Source organism: Propithecus coquereli, unplaced genomic scaffold, assembly GCF_000956105.1.
Source record: "Propithecus coquereli isolate 6110/MARCELLA unplaced genomic scaffold, Pcoq_1.0 Scaffold563, whole genome shotgun sequence".
Taxonomy (NCBI): domain Eukaryota; kingdom Metazoa; phylum Chordata; class Mammalia; order Primates; family Indriidae; genus Propithecus; species Propithecus coquereli.
The window spans coordinates 701530-717056 of record NW_012151541.1 but is presented as its reverse complement, the minus strand read 5'-3'; the positions used below and the strand labels follow the sequence as shown (position 1 = coordinate 717056).

The 15527-nt window shown below is 43.2% G+C and overlaps 1 protein-coding gene across 1 annotated transcript in view; it reads right to left on the bottom strand.

The window, feature by feature from the left end:
- Positions 1 to 6891, bottom strand: part of ELK4 (ELK4, ETS-domain protein (SRF accessory protein 1)) — an 11457-nt gene extending 4566 nt beyond the window's left edge. The window contains exons 1-2 of the mRNA XM_012657869.1: positions 6629 to 6891; positions 1065 to 1280 (exon numbers count right to left, since the gene is read on the bottom strand). Coding sequence (XP_012513323.1) covers positions 1065 to 1271 — 207 coding nt within the window. The 5' untranslated portion in view covers positions 1272 to 1280; positions 6629 to 6891. The remainder of the gene's footprint in view (positions 1 to 1064; positions 1281 to 6628) is intronic.
- Between the last annotated feature and the right edge of the window lie 8636 nt (positions 6892 to 15527).

The window sequence follows — 15527 nt, the reverse complement described above, 5'->3', positions numbered from 1 at the left end:
ATATATAATGAAATAATTATATAACTCATCATAGGTTGGGGACCCCTGCTCTAAATCCATCCAACCATACCAAACACAGTCCCTGTTATTAACAGGAAGTTAAGGCAAGAACACTTAAATGTTGTATTAACAACTGAACTAATATGTTACATAAAAGCTGAAAGATTTTAATTGCTTAACACTCTCAACCCAGTATCTGTATAAGTCAGACTTAATGAACTGCAATCTCAATTCCAAAGGTACAAGCCATACACGTCCCGAGTAAGCGAAAAGGAATTTAGAATATTGCATCTGCTAAGGTTCCTACTTCCTTCAGAAATTCCTCCAGTTGTTTCTTATCTCGTATCTCCATACAGGAAAGCTGATAAGAGCAACCACTTAAAGGTGAAAGGAATTAGGATCTCTCGGCTTCTCATTCTAATTCTATCCTTTGGAGCCATTTATTTTACCTTAGTGCCCCAAGAGTGTATTCAAAATAATAAGATAATAAACAAAAAACACATAATTTTAACTAAGAAATCAACTTTATGTATTAATAGCTATTCTTTAAGGTGTTAATTTTTGTTCCCTGGGTTAAACTGAAAATTAAGCTACAGAAACAAGTGTGTGTGTGTGTGTGTATGTGTGTGTGTGTGCGTGTGTGTGTGTGAGTGAAGGAGACAAGTCAGGTGTGGTGGTGCCTGCCTGTAGTCCCAGCTACTTGGGATGCTGAAGCAGGAGGAGTTTTGAATCCAGCCTGGGCAATGTAGCAAGATCCTACCTCTTAAAAACAACAAAAAAAATCTCAAATTTCCTTTTTCATATTCCAATCCTGTACTTACTCTTTTAAATACAAATGCGAGTAGGAATAAAATACATGTAGTGGGAGTAGGCTAACGGATAGGAGTTTGTAGAAATACAGCGGGAACATTTACACCTTGTATTCTAATTCCACATTGCTGAAGCTATAAAATAAATTGGATTAAAATAAACCAGGACATCAGCACTTATAACTTCAACAGAAAAGAAGGAATAATTCTTGTCCTGAGGTTCTCTGATAGCGTCAAGACCAGGAAGTGTATTACCTTCACATAATAGTATCTGAGGGCTCGGCTGAGTTTGTCATAATTCATGTTAGGCTTGTTCTTGCGAATCCCCCAGAGACGAGCCACCTCTTCTGCCTGCAAAAGCTTGAACTCCCCATCGTTAGAGGTCCAGCAGATCATGTGCTTGTTCTGAGGCTCCTGCAGGAGCTGAAGGAGGAATTGCCACAGGGTGATAGCGCTATCCATAGCAATGAGCTGAAAGAATACAGATAAGATATGTGATAATATTAACAGCCAACATTTATTCAACGCTATATGTCAGGCACTATTTTAAGTGTGTATTAATTCATTTCATCCCCATAACACTCCTACAAGATAGATACTACTGCATCCTCATTTTACATAAGAAAAATGTGATTCATAACAGGGTTAAGTAACTTGTCCAAGGTCACACAAGTAAATGGTAGAGCTGAGATTTAAGCCCAAGCAATCTGGATCCAGAGTCCAAACTCTTAAGCATACCATGCTGCTTAAGTCTTAAGCAACAAGGAGGATAAAGCTAGTTCCCTAAATTATAGGAGCAGGTTGATGATTGTTGATCACTAGAGTATCATTGTTATTAAATTTTATCTTAAACTCTCATTGTCATTTTCTCTCAGAAGACTACCATTTCAGAATCTATCTAAATCAACCCAGTTTCTTTATTTGCCAGGGTGTATGTGTTATCAGTGTCTGTGTGTATGTCTTGGTGGCCCAGAGGCTGAGGTGTAGGGAATAATACACTTTTGCTCCAACTGGCATTTCTCCTTCAAATAGTTTCCCTTATCATAAATATAATTGACATACAAATTGGCAACACTGAAGATTCAGCAAAATGTTCTCTTGTTTAATTTACAAGTTCTGTCACCGTTCTGTCTATAGGGATTCCATCTGCATAGATTCTCCTTTTATCTGATTAGTAACCTTTATTTGATTACCAAGACATGGATTAAAGGAAAATACTTCAATATCTGAAGTTTTAGGATCTTCCTGTTTAAGCCAGAGTTTCTCAATTTTGGCACTATTGGTATTTGGGGACAGAGAACTCTTTGTTGCGGGAAGTTGTCCTGTGTGTTTCGGTTTGCTTAGCAGCATCCTCTGCCCCACTGAGACGATCATTCCTCCGGGGGGTCAAAGTCATCCTAGTTGATAATCATTGGTTTAGGCAATCGAGCAGCAAGGAAATGCTCTCACAAAGGTATTTTCCTCATAGAATTTCAAAATACCTTGTCTATTAGGAAGAATTCTGAAGGGTAGAAACTCTGGCCAAATACATATAAGCTAATCCTAAGAAGCCTATGACTGAACATCTTCACACACAAAAACAAAAACCCTTCCTTTCTCTAGGAATGAGATCTCAATGGGTCAAAATAGATTTTGAAGACAAATTAAATCAATTCCATTAAAACTACACAAACAGGTAAACTGTACATCAAAATTTAAAACTGTTGTACTACAAACAATGTCATTAAGTGAGATAACAATCCCCAAAATGGGAGAATATTTTCAAACTATGTATCACAAAAGGAACTTGTGTCCAAGATATTAGTATATAAAGAACTCTTACAACTAAAAAAAAAAAAATTTAAATAGGCAAAGGATTTGAAAAGACATTTCTTCAAAGAAGATATACAAATAGTCAATAAACACATGAAAAGACGCTCAAAATCATTAGTTATTAGAAAAATGAAAATCAAAACCACATAAGAAACCACTTCTTACCTACTAAGATGGCTGTAATCAAAAAGACAGACAATAACAAATGTTGGCAAGGATGTGGAGAAACCAAAACCCTCATACATTCCTGGTGGAAATGCAAAATGATATAGCCACTTTGGACAAGTTTACCATAGACCCAGCATTTATATGTCCATATAAAAACTTATACTGGAATATACTTAAACTTATACTGTTCACAGCAGTGTTATTTATAATATCTAAAAAGTAGAAACAACCTAAATGCCCATCAACTGATGAATGGATAAATAAAATGTGGTACATTCATACAAGGGAATATCATTCAGCCATAAAAAAGAATGAAATGCAAACACAACATGGATGAATCTTGAAAACATTAGGCAAGCGAAACAAGGCAGCCACAAAAGACCACATATTATATGATTCCACTTATATGAAATTTAGGCAAATCTACAGATACAGAAAATACATCCATGTTTACTTAGGGCTGGGGGCTAAAGTGGGTGGAGGAGAAAAATGGCGAGTGACAGCTAATAGGTCCAGGTTTTTTTAAGGAGGTGATAAAAGTATTTGAAACTTAGACTGTGGTGATGATTGCACAAGGCTGTGAACACACTAAAAACCACTGAATTGTACCCTCTAGGTGAATTTTAGGTATGTGAATTATATCTCAATAAAGATGCTTAAAACAAGCAAACCTAACACAACAAACATTGCAAAAGTTAGGCCTCGGAAGACTAATTCTACAACATGTAACTCACAGAGGATGAGATCCTTAAGGGTCAACTACATGTACTTCTAAAAAGGGAAAAAGGGTGGAGATAAGGAATGAGAGTAGAAAATATCTAGGTTTCTCTAACTTTCTAAGACATTCAGATGTCCTGCAATAATCCTCACAGTTATCACTTTGAAGCTGGTTGTACAGAGATAGTCATCCAAAAGTCGAGATGGTAAAATCATAAAGAACAGAAAGGGGGAGATGCCTCTCACAGCCACAGAGTTCATGGAAAAGCTGAGGCCATGAATACAAGTCTCTTTCACACAGGCATGTACTCCATTCATTAGGGAAACCACTTCCCTGGATGGATAAACACATCCGCATGGCCAGTTGATTGTAAAGAAGTATTACATTTTAGATACAGTAATAATCCATGAACATGAAGTGCTACCTTAATGCTAAATAACCATGTCCACTAGAAATCAGTTTCCCATAGCCTCACTTAAGCTGAGTTAAAATGGTGGGTTTATATTATATCCATTAAGTACCGCGGAGGGGCCAAGGGTTTCCCTGTCATTTCTCTGACCTTACCAGATGGATCTTTCTTCTAATGAAGCCTATTCATGGCAAGTTACTTTTTCACTACATAGTTTTCCCATTCAAACAATTATTTGCTAGTCTAAGCCTGTTAAAACTACTCCCTAGTAAATATGAGTTTAACCAAAGAACTAAATTTCCACATTTCCAGACATCACCTTCATATCAAGAATGCTTACAGGGGTAGGGGTGTGAATATGCACATGTAAGAGATGATGATACAAGAAAGGAAGCAAAGACAGGCAGAGAACTGGAATCTCTCGCCTACTACAAATGTGGTGCCTATAATTCCACTTGGTTTTGAAAAAAATTCAAAACCCAAATCCTGGAGTCTTAGTACCTACCATGTAGATAATGTTTGAGCCCTGCAAGTTTATGATACCTGAGCTATACATCTAAAAAAACAAAAAATAACAAATTAATGTCCCCACATGGCAACCAAGGAGATTCCCAAAAACATGGGTGTTCCCAAGGCGGTACAGGTTTAACTTCCATCTTCCCCTGTGGTTATTGGCAGGGTGGAACGTATCGAGTCAATTGCTGGTGAGCTGTTGGGCACCTCAGGGTAGAACGTAACCATGTGGAGAATGCTGATGCTTCTTCAGCAGACTACGGTGTATCTAGGATGGAAGGCTACCGAGAGTAAAAGAAAAAGGGCACTGAAGTTTTGGACTGAAGTACTGGAAATGAATTGTTTTGAGAAGAACTAACAAAGATATAAAACGGACATCTTCAATGGGTACTTTAAAGGAATATTTTCTTAATTCAATTTTGATATCAGATTATTCTTTTGACTGAAAAGTTGGGGAACTTCTTAGTATACAGTTAAGTTGAAACTCTTCATTTTAGTTCCTGAAAGTGTGGTATTAACTATGAACTTCAATGATTTCCTCAGACATAAAAGCAAACTAAAGAAAAAAATTCCAAACTAAAGAAAAAATTATGGCTTGCGCCTGTAATCCCAGCTACTTGGGAGGCTGAGGCAGGAGGATCACTTGAGCCCAGGAGTTCGAGGCTGCAGTGAGCTATGATTGTGCCACTGCACTCCAGCCTGGATACCACAGCCAAAAGAAAAAAGAAGAAAAATTCCAGAAGACAGTTATTAAAAATTACATAGGTGAAGCCAGGTACAGTGGCTTCATTTCTTCCAAATGAAGTAATCTGTTGAGAGGTTAAATGCTGAAAACATAACTGATTCCATCTCAACACTTCAAAGATAGTAGAACAATCCCTGTGCTAAATTGAAAGAGGGAGCATGTTGAAATAACTTATTAAGGAAAGGAAGTCTTTATTAAATGAAACCTTTCCCACCCTAAACATGTTTGTGATACACATAGTCCAGTTGCTGTGGTGACCCATAGCCCAACTATTTTTCAGAGACAGCAGCTAAGACCTAAAAGAATAAATAAGTCTCCAAATTGTTCAGCGTGCTGCTTAAATAAAACAAAACCAAGTTATGAAATATATCAAGCCTAGTTCTGAATCAAAATAATCGCAGTAGTCAGAAAGTAACCAGATGTATCTAACTGTGCAGAATACTATACAAAGAGAATATTAAAAGTATACTGTTACATTACAGTAAAACTTGAAGACAATATTTCCTTAAGAATGTAACAGATCCCACTCATGCAGTTTTAATGTTTAAATAAAATCAAAGAGAGTTCCTGAGGGGGAAATACTGAATCATACTGTATTTTAAGGAAAACGCCACTGTCAGCCCTAAATATTGAAGCACGAAGTTTTCCATGCAGGGCGTGGAAGTGAGGGGTACGAAAAGAGGGGGGAGGATCTGATCCGCCAACCAAAGAGATGGTCAAACCGTTGTGATGAGGAATAAAACTCCAGAATCTTTCTCTAAATGCTGTGAACTTCAAATAGCAAACGCTTGGGGAAAAGCCAACTGTACATCTTTTGACTACTTCAGTCAACAGTATCTCTTATTCCCTTCCAAGGACAGTTAATATTCCGCCCTCAAAAGATGTTTTCAATTCACCTCCCTAGGAATGAAGCTACCAGCCCTGCCGCAGCTGTACATTAAGCGGAAAGTAAGGGGGGGGTAGCTGGAAAGAAGTAGAAACAGAAATGAAAGTTGACACCGGATGAATAGCGAGGTTGGGGAGAGGAAGAAACACGGATGGCGCGTACCCCGAAGATCAAAGTCCGGGGAAAGAGGCGCAACCTCCCCCGGCCTTCGTAGGCACTGAATTACTGTACTTTCATTTTCCAATTTCCTGTCACTACAGAAAGTCAGAACTGCTCCCCTCCTCCCCACCCACTAAACAAAACAAAACAAAAAAAACCGCTGCCACCTTTTGCCCAAGGGATCTCGAGGTACCAAATAAGGGACGACGAGAGCGGAGCGCTGCGCTCCCGCGTCCACCTGCGCGCCGCAGCGCCAGGGCGAGCCGGGGGCGGGTCCAGCGGGGAGCGCGCCCGCAGACCCGCGCCCACTTCCGGTTGTGCCGCCAGCCCCTCGGCCCCCGCCCCCGCTCCCGGCCCGTGGGGCGGCGGCCGTGAGACCCCGACTGAGCGCGCGGCGCTGGCCGCTCACCGAGGCCGCGCGCGGGGCTCCCTCTCGGTCTCTGGCTCGAACACGATGCGCCTCTCCGACCGCAGCCTCCTCCTCACGCTGGAAACTCGAGGACGGCGCGGCAGCCGCTGCGACCCCCGCGGCGGAGCCGGAGAAGGCGGCAGCGGCCGAGCCGAGCCCGCCGGGTGCCCGCCGCCGCCCGCATCTCCCGCCGCCTCGCAGCCGCCGCGGCTCCTCGCGCCCCGCCCTCTTCGCCCCCGCACGCGGCGGCGGCGCGGGTCGTCGGGCCGCTACCCGGCGGGCGCGCGCTCGGGGCGTTCCTCGCCGCGGCTCGGCTTGCCCGTTGCTCGGCGGCCGCCGCCACTCTCGAACCCCCCGGCTGCGCCTGGGCCCCTCCCAGACGCCGTAGCCGCCGCGCGTCACTTCCGGGGGCAGGCAGGGCGGGGCCGCGACCCCGGGGGGCGCTGCGGAGCGGGCTGCCCACGATCCCGGCTTTGGACGGGCCGGGGCTTCGGTGGCGGGGGCGCGGCGAGGGCGATTCCTGGAGCTCTCCGCTTGCCGCTCTCCGCCGCACTCGGTCCGGTTGCTTCTAGTTCCTGAGGCGCCCGTCCGGAACGCGCGGCACCAAAGCTGCCACCTGTGTCGGGACCTCGGACTCCCCAGGGTGTCCTCTGTCCTGGGGCTCCTCCATGCTCTCCTCGGTCCGAGGGAAGAGGTGGCGCTCCCCGAGCAGCCTGCAGGGGGACCGCTTCTGTTGTTCCTGCGCTCCAGTGTGAGGGCTGCGCCCTCCTACGCCGCTCGTCTTCCTTACCCCTCGCTGAGGGAACCCAGAAGTTGGTGCTGCCACAGCTTTCTCATCGAAGTGCCGCATCCCAGGACACTGCAAACACTTGATAGATATTAAATCAGCATCGTGGCTCTCTCGCCCGAGGCCGCTCACCATTGGAAACACTGGCATGGTGGGGAAAGTTTGCTCTGGCATTGGAGGCAGAGACCTGGGCTCCATTTGTGGCTCTACCCCTCAGCGACCTTAAGCAACTTCACCCTCTCCAGAACAGTTTCATCATCTATGAAGTGGAGTTAGAGAACCCAGTCTCTCAGGGTCGTTGTAATGATGAAAGGAAATAAGGTGCATACATCACCTAGCAGAGTTTCTAGCTCATAGCCTCTCATTAAATGTGATTCTTAAGGAACCGGATCACACTTGGTACAAGAAGCTGCTTGAACAATTTAGCAGCAGAAGGGATGTAGAGTCAATAAGCCGAGACTGCTGAACAAAACCTCCAAGAAATTGATTACCTATTCTATTTTAAACAGGAACCAAAGATAGGTCAGTATCTTGAGTTACTGGTTATTCCTGGCCATTTACTAGCTGTATGACCTGCCATGACTTACTTAACCTCTCCGAACATCAGGATTAAATGAAATAAAGGACAGAATGTGCTTAGCGCACTACCTGGCACGTTGTAGACAACGAGCAAATGGTGATGTCATTTATTTTTGCTTGGCCTCCCACCCCTACAATTGAATTTATGGTAAAATTAATTGAATTCACTGAGTGAAATGTGATGCTATCATCTCTTTGTACGCTTTTGGAAGAGAATCATCACTTCCTTTGATTTCCAACCTCCTCCAGAATACAAAGAAATTATAATACACAGGTAGCTATTCCTATAAAAGCAACTCTACCAAAAGATGTTAGCTTTTCAAAAATAATTGTACCAAAGTATGTAAATGTATTTTTATTAAGAAATGTGTGTCTTAAAAGGAACATGCAGTATCTGAAAAGCACTAGCAATCTCTTGGTCCCTAAAATATAAAATTTTCCTTGCAACAACTTCCATCTTAGAAGCTAAGAGGAAAAAATAAGAATTATTAAAGTAGGCTGTCTAAGATACACCCATTGGAAACGTTTGTTTAAAGAAGAGTTTAACTGCAAAACCCCATACCAAAAACAGTTAAGAGTTGAGATCTATAGACTATCCTGCTGTGCCCAAACTAGCAGTAAACATCTGATTCAGCCTCAGGGTCAGTATTGTGTAGTATCCCCTTTAGACTGAGCTTACAGGATTGTCAATTACAACGTATTTTTGGAAAAGAGCCTGCTTTGAGAGTTCTTAAATTAGTCATAGCGAGTCTGTCTGCTTTTAAATTGACATTTTTTTTTAAATGCAGTACATGTTGACAGCAGAGAAACTAGAAGAAAAGTGGATTTCTAATTAGAGAAGAGGGGTAATGTTAATTAATGCGCCTGGTTTTCCCACTCGGGATTCTATAAATACAGAATCTCTTTCCATGATTCCTCACACAACAGATGGTTCTGTTTTGTGCGAACTCCATAGTGTTTATGATGGTCAACCAAAAAGACTGCTTTTTTGTTACCTGGTTTAGTCATTTTTCCACCAGATAAATGGATTCCCAGTCTTAGTCTTACTTAGGGCTATCCCAAAATAAAATTTGTAAATTTTATTAAAATGTTTAAATATGTTTTCTGCCTGACCTGCCCTAGATTGTGTTTCTTAGTAATTAGTTATCCCAGCCTTGCCAGCACATTCCCCTAATTTAATTACATTTCCTATCCCAATAACACTTAGTTACCATCCTTTTTTTCTCAAGGCAACTTCCCCTTCCCTCTCTTTTATTTCAGTGCCTCATCATTACCCCCAGTTAATATCCTTTTTTCCTAAAGAAATATTTCTTGGATTATGACTGACTGCACAAGCATGGAGCCATCCAATTGCCTGCTAATGTCTCAGACAGTGTCTTGTAGCATGTGACATAAGACATCCTCTAAGTCAAAGGGAGAATCAACAACTCCAGGTGGGGACGAGCGTGAAGCAAACTGCAGCATGACTGTGATGTAAGAATAGAAATCAGGGATTTCTGGGTTCTAGCCTTTGTATTTTCCTAAATTTGAGGCTTGGTCCTCCTACGAAAATCCTTATGACTTATCCTTTCTGGGCCTCACTTTCAACATCTTTAAAAATAAGAGAGGCCTGGTGTGGTGGCTCACACCTGTAATCCTAGCACTCTGGGAGACTGAGGCTGGAGGATCGCTTGAGGTCAGGAGTTCAAGACCAGCCTGAGCAAGAGCAAGACCGTGTTTCTACTAAAAATAGAAAAATTAGCCAGGCGTGGAGGTGCGTGCCTATGGTCCCAGCTACTCGGGAGGTTGAGGCGGGAGGATTGCTTGAGCCCAGGAGTTTAAGGTTGCTGTGAGCTAGGCTGATGCCATGGCTCTCTAGCCCCAGCAACAGAGTGAGACTCTGTCTCAAAAATAAAAAAAAATTAAAAAGAGAGAGACTACTTTCCAATTCTTGTCTGTGATGGTTAGAAAAAGAAAAAGGCAGTTGATGAAACTATGAGCTCTTGTTAAATGACCCCATAGTTGTTATATTTATGTGGACTGAAATCTTAGATAGAGGAAAAGTCATCTTTTTTTTTTTTTTGAGACAGAGTCTCACTGTGTTGCCCAGGCTAGAGTGCCGTGGCGTCATCCTAGCTCACAGCAACCTCAAACTCCTGGGTTCAAGCCATCCTCCTGCCTCAGCCTCCTGAGTAGCTGGGACGACAGGCATGCGCCACCATGCCCGGCTAATTTTTTCTATATTATTTTTAGTTGTCCAATTAATTTCTTTCTAATTTTAGTAGAGATGGGGTCTCGCTCTTGCTCAGGCTGGTCTCGAACTCTTGAGCTCAAACAATCCGCCTGCCTCAGCCTCCCAGAGAGCTAGGATTACAGGCGTGAGCCACCGCACCCGGCCGAAAAGTCATCTTTTAAAATAAAATGCTGGCTAGTTGTATATTGAATCTGGCAGCATTTGCAAATGCCACTACCTGTCAAGGCCCTAAAATTTACCAAATACAAACAGTGAAATGATGGTTAGATATATCTTTACACCAAGACTATTATTCTGGGCAAAGAAGTTTCACCCCCAATAATAAGACTTATAATCAGAGGGTATTCAAAGTCCAGAGAAAACACCAATAAAAGGTCCTAGACCAAGGTACTTGTAGCCTCTAGACTATGAGGTAAGCTCATGGCAACATCTTTCAGCCCTAGGTAATCTCCACACTACACATTGTTTTCCAGAGAGGACATGACAAGACATGAGTATTGCAGTTACATGCTTAGGGTCTGACAGCTATCTAATATATTTAATGACTTGTCACAAACAGGGCTCAGAAAACAACTTCATATGATTTTCATTTTTGGTTTCTACACCCCGTCTACTTTCCTCCTCCACTAATATTTTAACCTAAAATATTTTTATTGGTCTTTGGTAAATGTACTTTTCTGGGCTTGTAAAAATTAATATGCAATATGTACTAGAGAAAGAGAAGAGAACTTACACTTTATTACCCTTTGGAAAAGATGTTCCTTAATTGACAAAAGCTTATGAAATCCACTTTTTGGGTAACTGTTTAAGATTCTGGTGGTTGGACCAACTCCTGGCAGGATACAGATTGCTCTGAATTTTAAGCAAGAAGGATTTCTTCCCCTCTTGTATATTTTATAATCACTGGCTAGAAAACAACTTTCTCCTTTAATTAAAATTAATTCAGGAACCACCAATATATAATGTTATGCGTTACTGTAGAAGAAACTCAAAAGAGGATTTGTTCTTTTTTCTAGGAATTTTCAGTCTTGGACTGGCAACACTGACACCCTCAGAGACCATCATTGCTACCCACGACTTCCATCGTTTTCAGAGTTCTTCGATCCTGCAGACCTGGGCAAAGAATTCAGCTAAGCATCCAGAGGTGATGCGAGAGGCAAAGCCAGGCTGACAAATGAAGAGAGAAGTGCAGCTCTGAACGGGGTTGAGTGTTGCCACGAGGAAAGGCAAGTGAGGGAAGGAGGGAGGGTGAAATACCCACCTCCCACTGCATGAAGGAACATTTCCTGGAAAAGGCGGAGTTTGAAAGTCTTGGTGGTAATTAAAAAATGTGCAATGCCATCTTTTTTCTTCCTTACTTTATATATCCAGTAGCAAAACAAAATTAGTTCTGCTGTGCTAGAGAACTTAGCTTGCAAGTTGTGTACCCAATTCAGGAGTGTGACACAGCCACCACTTCCCACAGTCCCTGCTTCTGACTCTCAAGGGAAGAAAATGTGAGTTCTGTCTAGACTCAGTCTATAAAGTGGGAAAGTTGTTGGCTAGGTAGGGTTTTTCCTTCTTTCTGTCAGCTCCTCCTTGCTTCTGAGAAGATGCAGCTGTCCTGCATGCAACCGATCAGATATATCTGTGAATCCGATTCCAGTTGGAGACCACTAAAGTAGAGGGAGAATGGGGGTTCTCCTCATGATGGAAAGGAATCCAAAGACAGGGTTTCATGGAGCAAAGAGTTCTGCTTAGATTTCGCTTGTAATTGGATCCCCACTGTGTGTACACTTCATCTCGCTTCCTCCCCACCCCTTCCCAGCCCTTTCTCTTGTTCTCTAAGCCTTAATTTTCTTCCTGTGCCTAGTTTTTCCTTTCCCTTTTTATATCTATGCCTTAACCCTGCCAGTGACCCCCTGAGAATTTATTGACTATGATGGTGGTCCTTGGGCCTGAGATTTCATATCAAAAAAGTATTTTTAGAGCATTAGCCGTGTGCTGAGCACTGTGCTGGATACTTTAGGATATTCAAAGATGGCTAAGACCAGCCTCTTTTCTTCACAAGTTTCCGGTAGATGAGGCAGTAAAACCACCATAATATAGGACAGGGTGTTCAGTAGAGATAAAAATTACATGTATTGAGAGTAGGGAGGAGGAGAATCAGGAAGATCTTCATGTTCTTGCAAGAGAACATACTTGAGCACTCCGGGTGTCTACGACTTAGAGAAAGTTGCGAGGGCATATGTAGGGAAAACATTCAGCCAGGAATGCCTTCTCCTTTCCTGCCTCCCACCAGGATGTCTCCTACTTTAGGTCCCAGCTCAGATGTTACCTGCTCCAGGAAGTCCCTCAACCCTCTAGACTGGGTTTGGGACCTCCAGCGTCTCCCATCATGTCCAATACTGACCCTTCTTGCAGCACTGTCTACACTAACTTGAAATTTCTTGTTTGTTTCTTCAAGCCTTTGGACTGAGTTCTGGAGAGGAGAGTCCAGGTCTTGTTTTCCTTTGCAGCCCAGCTCCCAGAACAATCCCTGCCCCAGGAGTGGCTCAGTAAAGCCTTATTGAAGGAAGAGATCATCTAGGTGAAGGTAATGGCATGGCAAAGCTCAGAGGCACAAAATTAGAAGGAAAGTGCATATGGCTGCAACTTGAGCCTGTTCCCTCTGCCTCCCCACGGGCCTTGCTTCAGCTACTGTTGCCTCTCTCGTCTTTGGTCTTTCACCTCCCTCTCCTTCTGCCGGTAAACATGCTTGAGTCTCACCCATTCTAAGAGAATTTTCCCCTTCAAGTATTGGCCTATCTTTTCCTCTTTCCTTCCCTTCGGTATCAAACTTCAAAAGAATAATGGGTTGTACTTACTGCTCACATCCTGCTCACTCTTTAGCCTACTGAATCTGTCTGCTGACCCCCACAATTGACTGTTCCCTAGCAAAGGCTACAGCCATCCTCATTGCCAAATCTGACATCCCCTTTTTAGGCATTGTCCCATTCGCCGTCTCCTGCTCTTTTTCAAGACCAGTTTAGATACAACCTCCTTAGGTAAACATCCTCTGACCTCCAGTGCAGGCTTAGATGTCTCTTCCTGGTGCCCTCACAGAGAGACTCTCCTCTCTTGGCCTCCATGAGCCTCCTATCTCTCTGGCCACTTTTTGAATCTCTTTTGGGGCTTCTCTTACACCAGCTCCGAAGAAGGTTCTGTCCTTGCTTCAGGGTTCTATCTTTGGTCTGTTGTCCCTCAACACATTTCCCACGAGGGACCCCATTCTCTGCAAGCCTTCATTCACCCATATGCTAATGACCCCTGACCTTTTTCCCTGGCTTCTCCTGTGAACTCTGGATCCAAGTTTCCAATTTCCCACAGGATTTCTCGATCCGAATGTCCTCATGGCACCTCCATCTTAGAACATACAGCTTGAATTCATGACCTATACCTGCCGCACAAAACCAGATCCCTTCTCCCGGTTTCAGTTGAAAGCATTACCTAGACACCTCGGTCATCCCTAACAATTCCTTTCTGCCTCCTCCACAGATGATTGGTCACCACGGCCTAATATAGGTACCTCTAGAATATCTCACATCTGTTTGTTCCTCATGCTCGTCCTCAAGGCTTTCATCATGTCTTGCTAGGACTATTTTTTTTTTTTTTGAGTATTACAAAAGTTTATTTAACAAAAAGTTTAATATGAAAATGTACATGACCTGATTTTGACATCATAGTAAAACAGGCCCTTTGGAGAGGGGACATGGATTTCTCTGCTGAACAGCCATTATTTATACTCATTCCAAGGCTTCTAACATGATGATACTATTTCCTCGTATTACCACCATTCCGATATTGTTCTGTTGCCCACTAGTTGCCATCTCCACATATTCATCTATCACAAGATTCATAAAGGGATCAAATCCCCGTAATATTCCTTGGACATGTCTGCCACCATTTAATTTCAATGATAACGTCTTGTCCATAAATTTTTTCAACTCGGGAGGGTGAGCTTTGCTCATGGTAGCTACTCCGCGCTTGCTAAGACTATTGCAGTAGCCTTCTAACTTGTCTCCCATTAACCAGGCATTCCAGCCCATCCTCCGCATTACCACAAGGAGAATTTCTGAAGTCATTTGATTGGGTCACTCATCTGTTTAAGAGTATCCAGTGATTGATTTCTCTGCTGCTTGCAGGATAAAGTCCAAACTCTAGCTTGGCAGACCCATGAAGGGCAAGGTCGAAAGGCCGTATCACCTTCCACTCTTCTCTGTTTTGATTAGTGACCTTGTACTGTCAAGCCCTTTTTCAGCCTAATCCCCACCTTCACAAACTATAGCCCCTCAAACGCATCACGTACTTTTAGGACTCCAGCCTTTTGTTTCTGCAGCTCCCTCAGCCTGGAACATCTCCCCCTTCCTGTGAAACTCCTGGAGGACAAATACTGTGTCTGCCAACTCTGCATAGCCAGTGTCTTCTAGCCCAGTGCCGGGTACAAAATGGGGACTTAATAAATATTGGATAAAGAACTCCCACTTCAAGGAAGGGTCAGCTCTCAAATGTTATTTCTTTTCTGCTGCCCCTGACCACTACCCACCTCCACCCCAGTTAGATATGATTGTTCCTTCCACGTGAATGTTCCCGTTTATTCAGCAAATATTTCATGAGTTCCTGCTGTATGAGGCATTGTGCTAAGAGAGACGGATAGAAGACACTTTCAGCCTGGGGTAATAGACTGACAAGTAAACAATTATAACACTGAGATAAGTGCTATGATAGGGGTCCTTCCGTCATATACCTTTCCTGTAGAGAAATTTGACATAAAAAGCCAAATCATGACCCTCAGGCTACTTGGCATGCAGGCGCAGGGAGTTGGTTGGATAAATCAAATGTTCTGTAATAACTCAATGTGCCAGCTGCACAACAGGGCTACACCTGCCACAGGCAAGAGAGCCCCTTCTGAACAATGTGGGGCCGGTCACCCCCAACACCTTGTCGAGTCCCCCCTTCCTGTTTGCTACTGATCATCTCCTTTCTGCTGACACATTCTCCTTAGCTATCTTACAACAATCTCCTAGATTCCAGTCAAACTCTGTCACCTCTTCCTAGTCCTGCTTCTAACCTGGAAGGCATTTGCCTCTATATAAGCTCATCCATTAGGTACCAGTTTTAGAGTTTAATTCTCAGTGTGTTGGGGATGACAGCTTCACAGTTCTTCAAATGTGCCTATTGACTTCCTGCCTTCTTGCCACTGCTCTTATAGTTCCTTCAGCCTAGGAAGCTGACCCTTGAGTACCCACCACCTTCCTTGTTCTCCACTCTCATTCCTGCTC